The sequence below is a fragment of the Mesoplodon bidens genome (genome assembly GCF_964165515.1).
Source record: "Mesoplodon bidens genome assembly, chromosome: 9".
NCBI lineage: Eukaryota > Metazoa > Chordata > Mammalia > Artiodactyla > Ziphiidae > Mesoplodon > Mesoplodon bidens.
In genome coordinates, this window is record NC_138166.1 from 83,377,289 (window position 1) to 83,399,565 (window position 22,277).

The 22,277-nt window shown below is 38.4% G+C and overlaps 1 protein-coding gene across 2 annotated transcripts in view; it reads right to left on the reverse strand.

The window, feature by feature from the left end:
- Positions 1-22,277, reverse strand: part of TNPO3 (transportin 3) — a 163,961-nt gene that overhangs the window by 48,560 nt on the left and 93,124 nt on the right. For both annotated transcript variants that reach the window (XM_081243921.1, XM_081243920.1), the window contains 3 exons: positions 6,674-6,874; positions 5,646-5,719; positions 3,887-4,043 (listed from right to left, as the gene is read on the reverse strand). In XM_081243921.1, the coding sequence (XP_081100047.1) occupies positions 3,887-4,043; positions 5,646-5,719; positions 6,674-6,874 (432 nt within the window). The remainder of the gene's footprint in view (positions 1-3,886; positions 4,044-5,645; positions 5,720-6,673; positions 6,875-22,277) is intronic.

The window sequence follows — 22,277 nt, forward strand, 5'->3', positions numbered from 1 at the left end:
TCACAAACAACTGTCTTTTTACCGTGTCTTCACATGGCATAAAGGAGAAGGGAGTTCTCTGGGGCCTCTTTTATATGGGCACTAATCCCATTCATGAGAGCTCCACTGTCATGACCTCATCACCTCCCAAAGGCCACATCTCTAATACCATCACCTTGGGGATTTGTTTTCAACATATGAATTTCCTGGGGCGGGGGTGGGTTTTGGACACACAAATATTCAGCCTATAGCAGCAGAGAAAAGATGAAATGAGTTGTGGAAGAAGAAAGCCATCGATACCAATTATAGCCTTGTTAATCAATATATACGTGAGGGCATATTTCCTATTTGCTTGTTACACCACTGTACTGGAGTTTAAATGTATGTAAAAGAGTACATATAGAGGGCTTCCCTGGCGGCGCAATGGTTAAGAACCCGCCTCCCAGTGCAGGGGGACACGGGTTTGAGCTCTGGTCCAAGAAGATCCCACATGCCGCGGAGCAACTAAGCCTGTGCACCACAACTACTGAGCCCGCGTGCCACAACTACTGAAGTCTGTGCTCCTAGAGCCCGTGCTCTGCAACGAGAAGCCACTGCAATGAGAAGCCCACACACCACAAAGAAGAGTAGCCCCACTCGCTGCAACTAAAGAAAGCTCGCATGCAGCAACGAAGACCCAATGCAGCCCAAAACAAACAAACAAACAAATTAATTAATTAATTAAAAAAAAAAAAAAAAAGAATGTGCAGCTTCTTCAGCCCCAGACTCCTAGCTCCTCTGGTGCCAGCTCTTGCAGTGCACTAACCAGCAGTTTCTCCAGCAGTGCCCACCCTCACCCCAACAGTTTTATAGTAAAGTGCTTCTGGCTCCCAAGAAACGTGCAACTTCTTCTCCAGCACCAGATTCAGTGCACTTAAATTCTCCAGTGCCTACAGTGCACAGTAGCCAGCAGCTTCCCCTGGCACTCCCACGCCCAGGTGATTTTGTGGCAGAATGCCTCTGGTGAGACACCTTCCCTAACAACTTTCTTGGGCTTCCTGGAAAGCAGATTTCCAGCAAGCTTGAGAGGGCAGATTTTCAGCAGCATGCAGCACCACAATGACTTCTTTACCATAGCTATACCATCACCAGCAGGGTCTGAATCTCAGTCCTGGGAGGGGGGTGAACTCTTCCTCCCTTGGAAACTCTATCTCAGCCTTGGCGTTAATGACTGCTCCTTGTATCTGTTTTATTTCTATATTCTTTAGAGCTCTCTTTACCTCTTACTAGACAAGGCCTCATTACTACAGATGCCTGTTATAGTTAAACATTCTTTATATTACAAAGCCCCAACAGGGCTTCCCTGGTGGTGCAGTGGTTGAGAGTCTGCCTGCCGATGCAGGGGACACGGGTTCGTGCCCCGGTCTGGGAAGATCCCACATGCCGCAGAGTGGCTGGGCCCGTGAGCCATGGCCGCTGAGCCTGCACGTCTGGAGCCTGTGCTCCACAACGGGAGAGGCCACAACAGTGAGAGGCCCGCGTACTGCAAAAAAAAAAAAAAAAAAAAAGCCCCAACAAATTACTAAGTGGTTTCTCTCTCCTGACTAGACCCAAACTGATACTAAAAGGAACTAAGGATTCTAGATCTGGGGCATGAAAGTAACTAGATGAATACTAGTCATCTTTTTCTGTTAGGAAGTAAAGAAGTGCTCCAGTAGCCAAAGTTACAACATTTAAAGCATCAGAAGAATAACTTAAGCGGACACCCTGAATCAATGAAAATCCATGGGTCCATAGTACAGCATAAAGAGAAAGCCAGGGAAAAAAGTAAGGCACCTTTAAAACAAAACCCTTATATTGAAAACAGGAAATTTAAAAGTTAAGATTCATCCTGCCTTTCTAGTGGGTACTCAGAAGAATGCTAATATATATGTAGAAGGAAAGACAGAATTAGCAAAACATTATTTTGCAAACCACAATGAAATTATTAAAGCAAGGATTATAAACTAGAATTTAACATTCGTACAAACTGCATTATATTACAAGGGGGGAAACAAACTTTATAAATGGAAGAATCAGACTATCATCATCCTAATCCAGTCAATCCTAGCATCACTAACAGAAGGTCAACCAAAAAGTATAACTTGTGATAAACTGCAGCATGAAGTATCTAACATGTTTTCTGGCCAAAAATGTTTAACCTTTTAAAATTAATCCATCAAGCCTTTCAGTCTTTCTTACCAGGGTTCTGGGAAAGAATTAAGTCCTGCAGAAAATGATCTGAGTGTCTCTTTTCTTAATCATCCTATGGATGGTATACAAGAGAAAATTCATTACAAACAATTGGTGCCTTAGGGCATTTGAGGCTTAATTCTCTTGAGGAATTCCTACTGAGTAGGGCTGCTTTAAATATAACTTCCAATTAGAGGAATTACAGAGAATAGAAAAACAAACTAAATGAAACAAAGACAAGGCAACAGAAAATCCAGGAGGTAAGAAGATGCTTTATAAAACTAGTCCAATTTCTTCAACAAATCAGTGTCATTTTGAAAAAGGAGAAGAGGGACTGTGATTAAGTCATAATAATTTGATAAAAGGTATGGTTCTAGACTGGATACTGATTTGGAAAAATGCTGTAAACGCTATTTTAGGACCAACTCAGGAAATGTGAATATGGTTTAGGTATTTATTAGATGATATAAAAACTTACTGAAATAGAAAGATGAAGCTGGATGACTGGACAAGCAGGCTGCAGAAGGGTAGGTAGAGCATATTTTCATTTGGATTTTCAAAATCTGTATATATGTTCACAGAGGATATGTGCTAAAGGATTAATAAATAGTGTGATCCCAGGTGGTTTGAATGTAATTTGCTTATCTACATTTTCTAATTTTCTATTACACTATTTCTTTAAAATAAATGGTTAATTAAAAAATACATTTAACTTAAAAAAGTTTCCAATGAATTTCTAACACCAAACTGAACACAATTTTAAACAAAATTTTGTTTTTTCAAATAAAAAGTTCTATGATGCTGAAGTACTGAAACACATTCCTGAAAAATAATCTATTATAAACCACATTGTTGAGAAAATTGAGCTGGACAATAAAGACCTAAAAATGAGATGTGAGCTAGATTATCAATTTAATACCATCTAGTAGTTCAGAAATCCACAAAATTTTTCTATAAAGGACCAGACAGTAAATATTTTAGGCTTTGCGGACCATATGGCCTCTGTGAAAACTACTCAATTCTGCCGTTTTAGCCCAAAATTACGGACACAGACACCGTGTAACTGAATGGGCATGACTGTGTTCTAATAAAACTTTATTTACAAAAATAGGTGACCAGCCCATGGACCATAAATTTACCCACCCTGGTCTAGGGCATTAAAATTTCCACCTAATCAAAAATTAACTCTTTTTAAAAGGATGGTGTAGTATTAGCTAATCTATAATTGTGATATGGCTCAAAGGTCAAGTAAAGTCCTGTACCACCACCCTATCAAAAAATCTCAGTTCATCCCTTAGAGAGGATCCTTTCCTTAAGTAAAGTAAATTTATACACACTTCCCTTAGCACAGTCCTTGATCAACAGCCTACAGTCGGTGGCATGAAGAAGCAGAAGAGCAAGGGACATGTAATCAGAAGACCTGAGTTCAAACTCTGAATTAGCAGTAGTGTCACTCTAAAGCCTGTTTCTCATTCATAAAATGGAGAGAACACCACCCTCAAAGCATTACTTAGAAGCTCAAAAAGTACAGCTTCTGAAAGTACTTTTTAACTGTAAAGTATTATATAAATGCCACCGTATTATCATTGTCAAATTTTGCTAAGAAAGCTATTTCACAATAGTGCAACTGAATTACTAAATAACCACCAAGGCTTTTTGCCCCTAGGCAGCAACTCAGTATTTCAAACATACTCACCAATAGAGATACCACTGTACTAGAATAGAAGGCCAAATCTTCTATAATTTCTGTGCGTCGGTTAGCTCCAATTCGTAAGGAACGACTATGTACTTCTTCAGGTAACACTGTAAGGATCTCCAGCAGAAAAGGCAGAGAAGTTACATCATTGCTATATCTAGGAAAGAAAAGAGGAGAGATATAGGTTATTCAGAATGTGCACCACACTCACAATCACAGCCCCACACAATCACATAAGATAACAACAGCCATCAGAACAACCACAACAACAAAAGTAGAATTCTCACTACTGTTGAAGGGGAGAAAACTAGATATACTTTTTTGGAAAGATATCTAGAAATCAAAATTTCAACTTGCATAATAATCTTTGACCCAGCAATTCCACTTCCAGAAATTTATCTGTCAGAAAAATCTCACATACACATACAGATGTATATGCACAAGTATTTTTTTTATAATAGCAAAAAATACTGGAAAAATATAAAGGTCCTCCATAATTAGACAGGATAAAAAAGGTTACAGATATCATACAATGGAACATACACAACCATTATAACAAGTACCTATGTCATAACGTGAGATGTCCACAACATATTAAGCAAAAAGAAGGATATGAAACATATTTTTACATACAACTGAAAAAAATACATACGTGTATGCATATTAATATATATGCACTTACTTATTTTAAAATGCTTAAAGGGAAGTCTAGAGGGCTATATAGTCAATCACCAATAGTGGTTTACTTATAAAATACAGGAAAAGGAAGAGGGGAAGGTATTTACTTTTTACTTTGAAAGCTTCCATACTGCTAGAATTTTTTCAAAGAGCATATATTAATATTATTAATAAAAAGTTTCTTAAAACAAAAAATAAATTATCCACGTAAAGGTTTTAATGACACACTATAGTTGGTGGTAAAAAGGACATCCACTCTGCTCAAAAATAATTTCCTAACCAAATGCCAAAATGCAAGCAAATATCAAGATTATCTTGCCAAGACCATGAGGAAATACTTTACTCAAAGCAGCAAGCTCCATATATCTAAAAATAATACTGTCCCTTTTATAGACATGAAATAAACCCCAATCAGTAAGAATGTATACTCATAACAACTTTCAATTTAGTATAATCTTAAACATTCTGACAATGTTTTTATAAAAATCACTGATATGACAGTGGGAGTGATCCACAAGGCAATGAAATACGTTGTTGTAGTTAATTCAAGAAGCGTGTGTGTGTGCATGTAAACTATGAAGTTCTTTTAAGTCGTTGTAGTTAATTCAAGAAGCATGTGTGGGGCTTCCCTGGTGGCACAGTGGTTGAGAGTGCGCCTGCCGATGCAGGGGACACGGGTTCGTGCCCCGGTCCGGGAAGATCCCACATGCCGCGGAGCAGCTGGGCCCGTGAGCCACGGCCGCTGGGCCTGCGCGTCCGGAGCCTGTGCTCCGTGGCGGGAGAGGTCACAACAGTGAGAGGCCCGTGTACCGCAAAAAAAAAAAAAAAAAAAAAAAGAAGCATGTGTGTGTGTGTGTGTGTGTGTGTGTGTGTGTAAACTACGAAATTCTTTTAAGTCCCACATGACATATTTCTGTAGTATTTAAATTTTAAATGATTTTCTTTTAATCTAACAAAAGTTAATAAATAATTCTACATTAAGAGTCTGGGGGGAATAGTCCAAATGTCTAGCTATTGCTAACAGATTTCTCTGTGTAGGTTAATGGTAAACGCTAGCATATAGTCAATACAAGTTACTTACTTTTCTACCAATGTTTGTACACATCCCTTCCAGGAAGGCATCTGTAGAGCAAGGTCTGCTATTGCTAAAGCCAGCTGAATAAAAAGAGATTAAATAAATGAACAGACAGATGAACAGAAATAGAGTTAACATCAATATTAACTGGAAAGCAAAGAAACTAAATTTCTTCCAAACAATATGACAACTAAAACAGTGACACCACCCTCCTTCTCACCCCCACAGCTACATATCATGTAAATTCTTCTGGGTTAACTACAAATTGCTGGGACTTAAAAGTTAACCTTTAAAAATGAAAAACCAAACCAAAAAAATAACAAAAAGTCAGAAAGAACAGACTATATATTTTCCTCAGAATATATCAATACTTACTTTTATTTGGCAATACCACAGAACTTCATGGACATATAAATTATTCTGCCAAAAAGCCAAAGCTACTGACAAAGTCAGCCCTTTGACTCACTCCTCAAGTAATGGATTGCCATTTCCCTTCTCTTCATGTCTTATCTTGAAGGCTTATGCAAAAGCCTACTTCCCCTTCAAGGACACTTCTATGCCAGGCAGAGAACACATGTGAGTATGTACTCACTGAAGCTTCCAGTTTTCCTTTCTAATGTATTTCCCTACCTAAGGTGGAAAGGCCAGATGCTCTAGTTCACCACTTCATTCATGAGACTTTTACTAGCCAATCAGTCTAGAAAGGATTATTTTAAAAGACAGGTATGTAGACTTCTGACCCAGGACAGTACTTTACCATCTACAATTTTAACAGTGGGGTGGGGTGTGTGTGTGTGTGTGTGTGTGTGACCTCCCCCACTTTTTGGTATTCAAGTTAGTTTAGTATCAAATGAATTCTAAGATGAATACAAAGATTTAAATATTCACTTTCTATTCACTTATAAGAATATAGCAATGAGTCTGTAAAAAAGTTAACATCACTTCACATGGGCTAGCAAGCAATGTCAATCAAAATTAACTTGATAAATCCAAATGGTCTTACAAATTTTCCTAATGAGAAGCATAGGATTTACCTGAGTTACAATGACAGGTGACAAGTCTTTCAAGTTCTGGATATGGGTTAGTAATGAGTCCCGTAAAGAGGCATGAGAGTCTGTGGGGAGCTCATAAAATGAGGTCTGAATCTTCATTTTCATGGTCTGTGCAGCAAAATAGCATGATTCCACATCTTGCCGGATCTGTAACAATTGGTCTGAAATCTCCCATGCATGAACCTGAAAGTAGATCAGACAAAAAAAAAAGTCTTAAAAACTACTTTTCTAAACAACGTTTATGCCATACAACCTCAATACATATACAAACTTATTTAGACCAAAGTATAATGAAAGAAAAATCTGACAAGCTAAATTGCCCACTAATTCAGCCAAAACTTCAAACTACGGTATAAATTTATAGGCTGTGCTCAACAAAAGTATTATCTAAAATCTTCTGATTGTAGGAAGGCATGAGAGTTATCAACTGAATAAACAGATCTAATCCTGCTGACTATAATTATTAATTGTGTAGGGGGGAGAGTATAAAGAAAAATGTCCCAAAAGTTTCTATTAAAACTAAAATGTCACTGTATAGTTTCCAACCCTAATCTATAGGTTGGATGTTTCTTCTCTTTTCCACTTAAAATAAGTAAGCTTTTGTTCACTCTAAGAATTGAGTCTGGAAGCTATTTTAATATATCTATAAATAGGAGAATATATTTCATATTGGTCTCAATAGGCCTACATTTCAATCTTTAGTTCCTGACTAAAACAGTACAAAAACTATTTCACATACTTCAATTATTTTCTAATGTTTTTATATTTGGCACAGACAGTGCTGTATATGCTACTAAAATCATTTCCACAGGAGCATCTATGGAAATAATAAATAGAGCAAAAGCACAGAATTTGGTCTCTAACAGCTAGTCACAGTTATAAAACAAAGCCCTATTTTGAAAGATAACTTTCGGAACAAACTCATGCAGTATAAAGTAGGCAACTAATTAACAAGCGATAAATTCTAATCCAATTCTATACCAAACTGCCTCTTCATGGGAGTGGGAGCAGGCTAAAATGGGCTGTTAATAATGGACTGAAAATCTTTTTCAATCCCAATTCAGGAACAGAGCCAACTGTAAAGAAAGATCACAGAGATTTACCTACTCAATTTCTTATGAAGATAGAGCACTTCACAAGTAATACACAAGGATTCTTCAAGATCTTTCCAAAGATAAATGGCAAGTCAAGGAAATGGCCTGTATGAGTTCCCAAAGTAAACTGAAAAGAGACTCTAAAACTCACAATGATATGTCTATTGACATAAAACTTAGCTTTAATCAAGTAATAAGCTGGTGAAAAACCAAGCATGAAACATTAACTTCCTTCTAGATAAAATGTATTTATTAATTTTTTGTACTTTTTACCCCTAGCATACTGTCACAAAAAATCTTCCAAGCCATAGTTTTTAGCCATTCATTATCTAACCAGTAACCCAAGCACATCTACGATTTAATATGCCATCAAAATATACCTCCCTCAAATTGATTTTTTTTTAAAAAATATATTTATTTATTTATTTTTAGCTGTGTTGGGTCTTCATTTCTGTGCGAGGGCTTTCTCTAGTTGCGGCAAGCGGGGGCCATTCTTCACTGCGGTGCGCGGGCCTCTCACTATCGCGGCCTCTCTTGTTGCGGAGCACAGGCTCCAGACGCGCAGGCTCAGTAGTTGTGGCTCACGGGCCCAGTTGCTCCGCGGCATGCGGGATCTTCCCAGACCAGGGCTCAAACCCGTGTCCCCTGCATTGGCAGGCAGATTCTCAACCACTGTGCCACCAGGGAAGCCCCTCAAATTGAGATTTTAAAATATAATAGCAAATAAGCAGCCTTGGAATCACCATAAATGTCCTCATAAAAACAGAGCAATTAAAGAGCAAAACCAAAGCACTACGGACATTTACAACAAAACTAGGTATTATCTAGTTATCTCCAGGAACCCCAAAATATAAGTGGATGGGGACAAGCCAGTGACATCTGTAAGACCTGTTTCAACTTCAGTAAAAGGCAGAAGCAGAGGGAAACAATAGGGTATCTAATGGATCTAAGAGCAGAGAATACCAAGAGTCAACAGGTATTCACTAGAAAGCACAGGGAACCAATCTGAAGACTGCAGATGAAAACAGAAAAGGTTTTGCCCAATCCAAAAGCAAATGAGTTAAAGAGGCCTATGTAAGGTCTAAGGAGATGGAACAATCTAGCCTCTATGCACTCTTAAAACTGAAAAGACAGGGCAGGGCCCCAAACTGAGGAGAAACTGCTGTGAAAAGTCAATAATATACAGGACAAGTACAACAGAGACAAAGGAAAAAAAGGAGAAGGTAATAACAAAGCTCGGAAATCTTAGAAACCAAACCACCATATTTGTAAATACTATTTGAAAACAAGAGAAAAGGAAGCTCTATGAAGTTGGAAATACTATCCTTAACTATGCCTCCTTCCAAAAGTTCAAAAAACTAATTTCACAAGAAATAAGCCATTGAGCTCAAATGCCATATATATATAGCAACTGGGGGCGGGGGCAGATAATGAGAATAGCATGCTTACAAAGAAAGTAGGCCAGAAAAACATTTTAAAAACTAGCCTAGGAGCTTCCCTGGTGGCACAGTGGTTAAGAATCTGCCTGCCAATGCAGGCGACATGGGTTCGAGCCCTGGTCCAGAAAGATCCCACATGCAGCAGAGCAACTAAGCCTGTGTGCCACAGCTACTGAGCCTGCGCTCTAGAGCCCACGAGCCACAACTACTGAAGCCTGCGCACCTAGAGCCCATGCTCCACAACAAGAGAAGCCACCGCAATGAGAAGCCTGTGCACCGCAACCATGAGTAGCCCCCGCTCACGACAACTAGAGAAAGCCTGTGCGCAACAATGAAGACCCAACGCAGCCAAAAATAATAAATAAATAAAAATTATAAATAAATAAAAACTAGCCTAAAGTCCAAAGGACATAGGAGCCAACTGAAAAAGCTCCCAACGGCCTAAACTAGAAAACCTGGGAGTAACAAATTATGACAGTATTGGATTATAGTTTAAAAACAAAACAATATCCATGAGTCCATACTGATGTGAATAACAACTGAATAAATAACTGGGGAGAGGTTATTTGCAGGATATAAGACATCTTTTTTAACAGAAGAATGCTAGTTAATAAATGTGGAAGGAATGAGGGAAATAGAAAATCACACCAGAAATAACTGCTACAAGCAAGATTCATGGATAAATGATAAAATACAACAAACTATCTCCCCAAAATATTCATTGGTTACTGTGGTGGTTTTAATATATGTCCACATATTCTTTAACACTTACCATTAAGAACTGTGACTACTCTAGTAGAGAGACAACATGGAGACTTTGCTGCAGAGACAATGTAAAGAGACCTAACACTACACGGAAAGCAAGTGGAGCCCAGTTAAGTCAAGCCTTCCAGCCCTTCCTACCAGAGTGTCAGGCATGTAAGTGAAGCCATCTTAGAACCTCCAGACCACCCATCCACCAAATGGATGCCTCTTGGAGCAGAATCATTCACAGAGCCTTGTTCAAAAATTTCCTCAAATTCATCACCACAAGGACAAGAGGATCAAATCTGCATCTCATTAAGCCTCTGGATCTAGCAGGCAATTTGCAGGAAATAAAGAGGAAAGCAGAACTGCATCCTAACTATGTAATCAACAAAATCAAGACTATAGGAAACTCAACAGGTCAAAAGGCCCAGATTCCTCAACACAACAGGGAGAGAAAGAACCTGCAGATTAAAAGACACTCAAAGACCTACCTTAATTCACTAAGTTATACATTTGTTTTGTGTGGTTTTTCTGTATCTGTGTTTAAAAAACAAAATAGAACAAAACAAACAAAACTCAATACTGCCTATTAAATTAAACTAGTATGAAGTCTTTCTCCCTAGTGAAATCTAACTGTCAACCCACCAAGTCAGAACCCTTGTGAAAAAGTTCATTGATTGTACAGTGTCATGTTGTGCTTTAATTTGAATGGCAGAAACTAGCAAAAAATACCAATTATATCATTCTTATTATCTGTATTTCTGACAAACATTTCTATCTCCTTAAAAGTAAAGATCTCAAAAATGAAGGGCAGAACCAAAAGTCAAAACAAAATAAAAAAAATATTTCCTTCTGCGGAACTGTTAACTTGGGCGTAGGGATGCAAAGAAGATTTCTTTTTCAAGCACCTTTGATGATGTTTGAATAGTTTTTAACATGTCCTTTGGAACGGTCTTTAAAAATAAGTATAGATTTGTAGTCCTAATATGGAAGTATCTCCAAGATATACATTTAAAAGACAAAGATGCAGATGATATCATAAAATCCTTTTTGTAAAAATTTAAATTACACTTTTTTTTTTTGGGAAAGCATAGTGAAGCTTTTTAACATACAGGAATTAATTTTATACCTGAAGCCTTAGCGTTCATAGCATTCATCAAGTGTTTCAACTTTGTTTTTACCACACTAACTGGCTGTACACCAATTTTCCAGCCAAAAAAAAAGTAGAAAAAATTGATTAAATATCAAAAAGAACTTGTTTGAAGACATCAGAACTACCAAGACATCTAGAACATGAGGTCACAGATTCCAGAGAGTTCAGCCTAATATGTGGCTCCACCTTTCTCCACAAGACATTTGCCTGTTTGAAAGTAGAAGACAAGAGGCTAAAAAGCTGAAGAGATTTGGGCAGTCACATAAGACTGGGGAGATGAAAAGTAGAATTCAGAGCCCGCCAAGGAAGAGGGGGCCTGGAAAATAGTCCAGATTTTCAGCAGGAAACAGGAAATGTACCTCAAAAAGGCTGAAACTTCTCCAGGATAGACCAGATGTTAGGCCACAAAATAAGTCTTAAGAAATGCAGAAGGATTGAAATCACAGAAAGTATGTTTTCCAATCAGAAATGAAATGCAACTAGAAATTAACAGAAGGAAAACTGGAAAATTCACAAATATGTAAAAATTAAATATCAATTCTTAAACAACTAATGGGTCAGAGAAGGGAAATTAGAAAATATTTTAAGACAAATGAAAATAGAAATACAACATACCAAAACTTGTAAGATGCAGTGAAACAGTGCTAAGAGGGAAATTTATAGCTATACATATACACTTAAATTAAAAAAAGAAAAATTATCTCAAATCAACAACCTCACTTTATACCTTAAGGAACTAGAAAAAAAAGAAAAAACTAAGCCCAAAGCTCGCATAGGGAAGCAAATAATAAAGATTAGAGCAAAGATAAATAAAATAGAACACAGAAAAACCATGATTTGATTCTTCAAAAAGATCAACAAAATTGACAAACCTTTATCTAGATTTTAACCAAGCAAAAAGAAATGAAACAAAGGTGGGGACGTTACTACTAAGTTTACAGAAATAAAAAAGATTACGGGAAACACTGTGAACTGTACACCAACAAAATGGATAATCCAGATGAAATGGACAAATTCCTAGAAACATACAATGTACCAAGACTGAATCGAGAAGAAACAGAAAATCTGAATAGACTATATTACTAAACGTAGTGAACAGACTGAATCAGTAATCAAAAACTTCCCAACAAAGAAACGCCCAGGATCAGATGGCTTTACTGGTGAATTCTACCAAACATTTAAAGAAGAATTAACACCAATCCTTCTCAAATTCATCCCAAAAACTGAAAAGGAGGAGTAAACATTTCCGAATTCATTCTATGAGGCCAGGATTACCCTGATACCAAAGGCAGACAAAGATACTACTACAAGGAAAAAAAAAAAAAAAAAACCCTACAGGGGCTTCCCTGGTGGCACAGTGGTTGAGAGTCCACCTGCTGATGCAGGGGACACGGGTTCGTGCCCCGGTCCGGGAAGATCCCACATGCCGCGGAGCGGCTAGGCCTGTGAGCCATGGCCACTGAGCCTGCGCGTCTGGAGCCTGTGCTCCGCAACCGGAGAGGCCACAACAGTGAGAGGCCCGCGTACCGCAAAAAAAAAAAAAAAACCTACAGACCAATATCCCTTATGAATACTAATGGAAAAAAAACTTCAAAAAAATAGTAGCAAACTGAATTCAACAGTATATTAAAGAATTATACACCATGACCAAGTGGGATTTATTCCTGAAATGCAAGGGTGGCTCAACATACAAAAATCAAACAATGTAATGCACCATATTAACAGAATAAAGGGGGGAAAACCACATAAATATCTCAATTGATGCAGAAAAGCATCTGACAAAAGCTATCACCCTTTCATGATAAAGACACTCAACAAACTAGGTAAAGAAGAAAACTGTCTCAACGTAGTAAAGACTACATAAGAAAACTCCACAGTGAACATCATATTCAATATTCAAAGACTGAAAACTTTTCAAAACTCTGTAAGAGCAGGAACAAGACAAAGATGCCCACTTTTGCCACTTCTATTCCGCATAGTACTAGAAGTTCTAGCCAGAGCAATTAGGTAAGAAAAGCAAATAAAAGGCATCCCAATTAGACAGGAAAAGGTAAAATGATGACTGTTCACATATGACATGATCTTATATGTAGATAACCCTCAAGATTCCTCAAAACCTGTTAGAACTAATAAACGAATTCATCAAAGTTGCAAAATACAAAGTCAACACCCCCAAATCAGTTGTTTTTATATACTGACAATGAACGATCTGAAAACGAAATTAAGAAAACAACTGCATATACAACAGCTTCCAAAAAGAACAAAATACTCAGGAATAAAGCAAGCTGTACACTGAAAACTATAAAATACTTGTGAAAGAAATTAAAGAAGACACCAATAAATGAAAAGACATCCTGGGTTCAAGGATTAGAAGACGTACTACAGTTGTTAAGACTATCCAAAGTGCTCTACAGATTCAATGCAATCCCTATCAAAATCCTAAGGACTTTTTTTTTGCAGAAAGAGAAAAATCCATCGAAAAATTCATATGGAATTTCAAGGGGTCCCAAACAGCTAAGATAATCTTGAAAAAGAACAAAATTGGAGGTCTCATATTTCCTGATTTCAAAATTTATTATGAAACCACAGCAATCAAAAGAGTATGGTACTGGCATAAAGAAAGATACATAGACCAATGGGAAAAAACAGAGCACCAATAAAGAAACCCTCGAAAATAGAGACAAATCATCTTCAACAAGGATGAGAAAACTACAAGATGGGGAAGGGAGTGTCTCTTCAACGAATACTGTTGGAAAAAGGGATATCCATAGACAAAAGAAAGAAGTGGACTCTCATTTTACACCATATACAAAAATTAGCTCACAATGGATTAAAGACCTAAATGTAACACCTGAAACTATAACTCCAAGAAGAAAGCATGGGGGACAAGAAATTTCATGACACTGGATTTGATGATGACTTCATGGATATGACACCAAAACCACAAGAAACAAAAGCAAAAATAAAACAAATAGGACAACACCAAACTCTAAAAACTTCTGTGCAACACAAAATCCAGAGTGAGAAAGCAATCTATGGAATGGGAGAAATATTTGCAAACCATACATCTGACAAGGAGTTAATATCCAAAATATATAAAGAATTTCTATAACTCAACATAAAAACCAATAACCCAATTTTAAATTGAGCAAAGGGCTTGAAAAAAACCATTTCTCTAAAGACAGTATAAACATGGCCAACAAGCATAAAAAGATGCTAACATGACTAGTTATCAGGGAAATGTAAATCAAAAGCATAATCAGATATCACTTCATACCTGTTAAGACAGCCACTATCAAAAGAAACCAGAGGGCTTCCCTGGCAGCGCAGTGGTTGAGAGTCCGCCTGCCGAGGCAGGGGACGCGGGTTCGTGGCCCGGTCTGGGAGGATCCCACATGCCGCGGAGTGGCTGGGCCCATGAGCCATGGCCACTGAGCCTGCGCGTCCGGAGCCTGTGCTCCGCAACGGGAGAGGCCACAGCAGTTAGAGGCCCGCGTACCGCAAAAAAAAAAAAAGAAACCAGAAAATAAGTGTTGGTGAGGATGTGGAGATATTCGAACTCTTATGCACTGTTGATGGTAATATAAAATAGTGCAGACACTATGGAAAACAGTATGGAGGTTCATCAAAAAATTAAAAATGTAACTACCATGTGATCCAGCAACTCCACTTCTGGATATATACCCAAAAGAATTGAAAATAACATCTCAAAAAGATCTTTGCACACCCACGTTCATTGCAGCATTATTCACAAAAGCCAAGAGGTGGAAGCAAACTGAAAGTCTATCAATGGATGAATGGATAAAGAAAATGTGATACATACATGGAATGGAGTATCCATTCAGTCTTAATGGATTATCACTTAGTCTTAAAAATCCTGTCATGTGCTGCAAAGGCATAGATGAACCTTGAGGGTATTGTGCCAAGTAAAATACCTCAGTCATAAAACGGCAAATGCTGCATGATTCCATTTACATGAGCTATCTAAAGTAGTCAAACTCAGGGGCTAGGAGGAGGAGGAGGTGGAGAGTTGTTCAGTGGATGCAGAGTTTCAGTCATGTAGGCTGCAGGGGGTTCAGGGGGATCCGCTACACAACATGCATGTGGTCAACAATATTGCACTGTATGCTTGCAAAATATTGCACTGTATACTTGCAAACTGTTGGGAGGTTGAATTTCATATTTTGTGGTTTTGCCACCAAAAAAAAAAAAAAGTTTAGCACTGGCATAAACACAGACACAAGACCACTGGAACAGAATAGAGAGCCCAGAAATGAATCCGTGCAGATATGGTCAAATGATTTTCAACAAGAACAGGACATCATATACAAAAATTAACTCAAAATGGATCAAAATTTAAATGTAAGACCTAAAACTATAAAACTCATGGGGGGAAAGCTATATGTGCATTAAATTTGGCAATGATTTCTTGGATCAAAAGCACAAGCAACAGGGAATTCCCTGGCGGTCCAGTAGTTAGGACTCTGTGCTTCCAATGCATAGGGCACGGGATTCGATCCCTAGTCAGGGAACTAAGATCCTGCATGCCATGGAGCAAGGCCAAAAAAAAACCACAAAAAAACACACAAGCAACAAAAGTAAAAACACATAAATTGGACTACATCAACATTTTAAACTTCTTTTCATCATTAAAAGATATAATCAGTATGAGAAGGCAACCCACAGAATGTGAGAAAATATTTGCAAATGACATATCTGATAAGGGGTTAATATTCAGAATATATAAAGAACTCCTACAACACAACAACAACAACGAAACCAAACAACCCAATTTAAAAATAGGCAGAGGGACTTCCCTGGTGGTGTAGTGGTTAAGAATCCACCTGCTGACACCGGGGCCATGGGTCCGAGCCCTGTTCTGGGAAGATCCCACATGGCATGGAACAACTAAGCCTGTGCACCACAACTACTCAACCTGCGCTCTAGAGCCCGCAAGCCATGACTACTGAGCCCGCGCGTCACAACTACTGAAGCCCTCGCACCTAGAACCCGTGCTCCACAACAAGAGATGCCACCGCAATGAGAAGCCCGCGCACCACAATGAAGAGTAGCCCCCACTCACTGCAGCTAGAGAAAGCCTGTGTGTAGCAATGAAGACCCAATGTAGCATAAAATAAAATAAATAAAATAAAATAATTAAAAATAATAGGCAGGGACTTCCCTGGCAGTCCAGCAGTTGAGACTCTGCACTTCCACTGCAGGGGGCATGGGTTCGATTCCTGGTCAGGGAACTAAGATCCCACAGGCTGCAACGTGGCCAAAACAAACAAAACAAAACAAAGAAACAAACAAAAAAACCAAGTGTTGATGAGGTTGTAGAGAAATTGTAACTATGCACATTGCTAGTGGGAATGTAAACTAGTGCAGCCAATATGGAAAATAGTATGGCAGTTCCTCAAAAAAATTAAAAATAAAATTACCACATAATGCAGCAATTCCACTTTTGGGTATATAGCCAAAACAATCAAAAGCAGGGACTCAAACAGATGTTTATACACCAATGTTCATAGCAGCATATTTCACAATAACCAAAAGTTGAAAACAACTCAAATGTTCATTGACAGAAGAATGGATAAACAAAATGTGGCATATACATACAGTGGACTATTATTCAGCCTTAAAAAGGAAGGAAGTACCATTACATGCCATAACATGGATGAATTTTGAGGACATTATGCTTAGTAAAATAAGTTTGACACAAAAGGACAAATACTGTATGATTCCACTTACATGAGGTACCTGCAGTAGTCAAATTCATAGAGACAAAGGTAGAATTTTGGTCGCCAAGGGTTGATGGGAGGGAGAATGGGCAGCGTTATCATTTAATGGGTACAAAGTTTTACTTGTAGAAGATAAAAATATTCTGGAGGTTGCTTGTGTTGGTGGTCATAAAACAACATGAATATACTTACTCTCACTGAGTTGTACACTTTAAAATAGTTAGAATGGTAAATTTGATGTCATGTATATTTTACAAAAAAGAAACACACAGTTTAGAATCTGTTCAATCCCTTCACAAACTAAAGGGATCTGGGCCTATCATAAAGACCTGCCAGAAGCAAAAGAAATTACCTCAGGGGAAAAACATCATTTATTACCTCTTCAACTTTCCATAAACAATATATCCAGTATTTATCAAACGAAAGCAAAAAAGGGAGGGTTGGGGGTGGAAACAGACAATAGAAAATAACCTATCTAGATAACGGAGTTATCAGATGAGGACTAAAATAACTGTGATGTCTCAACCAAAATGATAAAACTTAACATCACCAATAATGGGACAAACACATTTTAAGTGATTCTTGATGTGATTCACTGAAAACAACAATTTTTCGTTCATGTAGTATTCTTCCAAAAACTGTTTAAGTTGAACACAATCATAAGGAAACAACCAGACAAAGCAAAATAGCGAGTGGGTCATATTAAAAACAAAGACAAAATGGGCCTGGATTTGTTTTTTAATGTCACTATCCTAAAAGGAAAAAAAAAAAAAAACCCAGGAAACTAAAGTGACAAAACACCTAAAAGCAATGCATTATCCTTGTTTCGAGCCTGGATTAGGGAAAGTAAAATTTTTAGAAAGCCAGAAATCTGGGGCTTCCCTGGTGGCGCAGTGGTTGAGAGTCCGCCCGCCAATGCAGGGGACACGGGTTTGTGCCCCGGTCCGGGAAGATCCCACATGCCACGGAGGGCCTAGGCCCGTAAGCCATGGCTGCTGGGCCTGCACGTCCGGAGACTGTGCTCCGCACTGGGAGAGGACACAACAGTGAGAGGCCCGCGTACCAAAAAAAAAAAAAAAAAAAAGCTAGAAATCTGTAACTGCAACAACTAGGAAATTTGAATATGGACTGTGTATTAGATAATATTATTGTATATCAATGTTAAATTTCTTTAATGTGACAATGGTTTTAGTTTAGTAGAATGTCTTTGTTCTTAGGAGCTATACATCAAAATCTTTAGGGGTACAGCATTATAAAATCTGCAATTTACTTCCAAAAGGTTCCAAAAGGGAGAGAAAGAAAGAAAAAAGAGAGAAAGCAAATGGGAACAGGCAATTTGAGAAGGGCTTATCATGAATCAGTGTTCACTACAGAATTCTTTCAAGTTATGAATTTTTCACAATAAACAATTGGGAAAAATTAAAGAGCTGATTAACGTATTCAAGAAATTAGAAGACAAATTGGAATTTGCATTAAGAAATGGAATCTAAAAAAAAAGAAGAATCAAAGGGAAATTCTAGAACTGAAAAATACAGTAACTGAAATTAAGACCCAAATGGAAGGGTTGAATACCAATCAGACAACTGAAGAAAAGATTACTATGCTAGAGAATAGGTCAATAGAAAATAAGACCTGAAGCACAAACTCAAAACAGAATAAAGGTAAAGAATAGGAAGAATGGGCTTCCCTGGTGGTGCAGTGGTTGAGAGTTTGCCTGCTGATGCAGGGGACACGGGTTCGTGCCCCGGTCCGTGAAGATCCCACATGCCGCGGAGCGGCTGGACCCGTGAGCCATGGTCGCTGAGCCTGCGCGTCCGTAGTCTGTGCTCCGCAACGGGAGAGGCCACAACAGTGAGAGGCCCGCGTACAGCAAAAAAAAAAAAGGAATAGGAAGAATGCAAGTGACATATGGGACATAGTGAAAAAGTCTAACAAACAAGACCGAAATCTCAGAAGGAAAAGAAAAAAGTGGGACACTATTTAAACATAATGGCTGAGGAATTTCCAAACTGATAAGACACCAAGCCACAGTTTAAGAAACTCTGTAAACCTTAAGGATAGAAAAACCAGACCTAAGCACATCAAATAACACTGCTAAAAAACTGCTAAAGACAAAACGGAAAATCTTAAAGGCAAGAGGAAAAAACATGTATTACCTTTAAAGGAACAATTAGACTGATAGCTGACTTGCCAAAATAAAAAATGGGAACCAAATATCTTCAAAGTACTGGAAGAAAATAATTGTCAATTGGTTACTTATACCCAGCAAAAAATCCTTCCAAAATGCAACAAAATTAAGACACATCGGGACCAAAAGAAAAAAAATAAAAGGAGACAGTTCATTACCAATAGAACAAAGAAGAAAATACTAAAGGGTGTTCTTCAAGCAGAATGAAAATAATTCTGGATAGAAACATGGAAATCAGGAAGGAATGAAGAGTAATGGAAAGGCTAAGTACGTAAGTAAATCTCTGTGAACACTGACTATATAAAGCAACAATATCTTGTAGGGTTTAAAATAAATGAATCTATATACCTGAGAGGAATTTCACATTCTCCTAAGATGCAGAAAGTGGAAAAGAACATTGTTTTGGAGTTAATAAATAAAAGCAAATAAACTACAAAGTAACTTTTCTTAAATGCAGCAGAAAGCTGAGGTCCCAGGACAACCAAGTAGACTGAAATTTAAAGAGACCTCACCAAGTGTTGGCTCATCTGTGGCAGAACAAAGAAAAGAGATATGGGGCACCAGACGACCAGGTAATAAAAATTCAATTAAAATTATTAACAAATTGATAAAAAAATTGTATATGTGTGGGCTAGTATGTACATATAAAACCCATGGGACTCTTGGACACAAGGGGAATTCACCACCACCTACAGGCTCTTATCCACACACCTCCACCAAATACTCCGGAGAAAGAATGGGGGTAGGGCAGGAGACCAGAGAAAACCTCTTTGGTGGTACAGTCTTGGAGGACAGGAGTAGCCACAAGAGCAGAAAGGACACAAAAAGCTCTGACTAGGCCCTTCTCCCCTACTGAACAAAAGCCTTAACTGGTATGGGAAGGGCAGCAAATGATGTTACCCTCAAGGCTTATAGGTTAAGTAAGGCCCATTGCTGTTGCAGTAAGGGTAAAAGAAAAACACCTCTACCCCTACAGGACAGGGCATAAAACCGTCTTGAGCCCATAATACTATAACAATAACACCACAGAGGTCTCCTACCACTGAAGGAAGGGCAAAACAAATTTATCCTGCACAAGATCTGCCAGATGCAAGGCAGAGCATCAATGCCACAGGGGAGGACAGAGTCACTGAGAAAGCCCCACCAGTGAGAACACTGGACACTGGAACTGCTAAAGACTACAGTAGACAAGGGCAACAGAGAATGTTACTGTCCCCTACACCCCCAAACAAACAAACAAATGCTAAACACATCATATTCAAACTCCTGAAAGCCAGAAATAAAGAGAAAATATTGGAGGAGTAATCCTTTTTCCTTACTACCAAGGTACCCTTGACTGTAACAGCTCAATTGTAGAACTTTATATTGTAATTATTTGGGCCTTTGTTCATCTTTTTTAATAGACTGTAAGCTCTTCAAAAGTAAAGAACAGGGGCTTCGCTGGTGGCGCAGTGGTTGAGAGTCCGCCTGCCGATGCAGGGGACACGGGTTCGTGTCCCGGTCCGGGAGGATCCCACATGCTGCTGTGAAGCGGCTGGGCCCGTGAGCCATGGCTGCTGAGCCTGCGCGTCCGGAGCCTGTGCTCCGCAACCAGAGAGGCCACAACAGTGAGAGGCCCGCGTACAGCAAAAAAAAAAAAAAAAGTAAAGAACAATCTTAATTATTTCTGCCTCTCTGAAAATCTCCTGGCCATAGAGCCATTTAAACAAATATATATTAAATTATTAAATATGAAGCAAAATGACAAGATACTATCATCTCATAAATCTATAACACCTCTTTGTTTTCCCAAACATGAAGCCCATTCTTTTACTAGGTAGCGGAGATACTTACTGGATTGGGAGTAAGCTATAATAACAGAATCCACAATGTTTAGAGAGAGAAAGGGCAAGAAAAAACAAGCAAACCAGTTTACAGATAAAGAAAACAAAGGCCCTGAAAGGACCTTTTTCATTCAGAGTCCTCATTTGTAGAACTTTGCGTGCCTTACCCAGCTGGAGCCCTGGTTCTGTTTTGTTTTAAACATACATTTTGCTTTAGCAATGAGAAGAATCTCCATATTTTCCTAGCCCAAATCGGAAGATTTAAGAATCTCAGAAAAATTTCAGTGAAGGGAAACTTAAAGTCTCCCCAAAATGGGAGTCTTTTCTGGAATGACCCTACTTTAAAATATTACCAGTATTTCTGAAATAGGAAAAAAAAAAGGAGAATAGCAGTTAACCCCAGGCAACTAAACCAAATATAAACTTGGCATCTTCTAACGCTCATTATGTTATCATAGTTTTCTGTTTTTTAACTAAACTAAAATATAGATGGCAGCTATATGTATTTCCTAGGACAATTCTATGAGGAATTGGTCTCAGGAAACTTCCCATACTGCTCCTTGTGTAAATGTGTCCAGTAGAACCGAAGTGACAAAAGAACTGTCTTCTCATTTCAAGCGTCCTTATTGATCTTGATGCGGCCTCACCCACTGGTCAACTGTGCCTCTCCTTTCAAATATGTGTCTTTTGGAACAAGAACGAAATACAAAACTGACCTCTAGAGAAACCTGGGAAACTTGAATATCACAGTCTAAGTAAACTGTCAGTGAAAAATTACCCAGGATGATACTGCCAGTACTATACATTAAGGGGTCATAATCTGTCCCTTTATTTTGAATTCCAGGAGGGTTTAAGAATTGTTGGCATCCAAGAAACAAGTAATCCTGTTTTGATCACTGAATCATTAAGAAAATGCAACCAAATCCTGATACCTCAGACACTACACTACATTGCTCACTGTTCTTCCCCTCCGCTAAGCTGCAGAAAGAAGAAAGGAAAAGGGATTCTTTACAAGGAGAGAGTAAAGCACTTACACTTCATAGGACTTTCTAGCCACAGATGCCAGGTGCTACCCACTGAAATCCAGGCTTGGACTAAGCTCCACATTTCTGAAAGGACCATCTCAACCGAAGCCTGGGGCTCAGAGTCAGCAGGAGGAAGCTGCAGCTCCCACTAGCAGCACATTTCAAAGAGGCTGCAACAAGAGAACATTTTCCATTTAGGCAACTAATTCCGATCTTCCATTTCACAAAGCAGTAGCAGAACAGGCCTTTATTATCAGTCTTTTCAAAAGATATTTCCATGACTATGTGATGAATATGAAGCAGGCTATGGCCCAGCAATCCTTTCACTAACATGCTCTAAGTCTTTCATTATACTTCACAGCAGATCCTAAAAGTA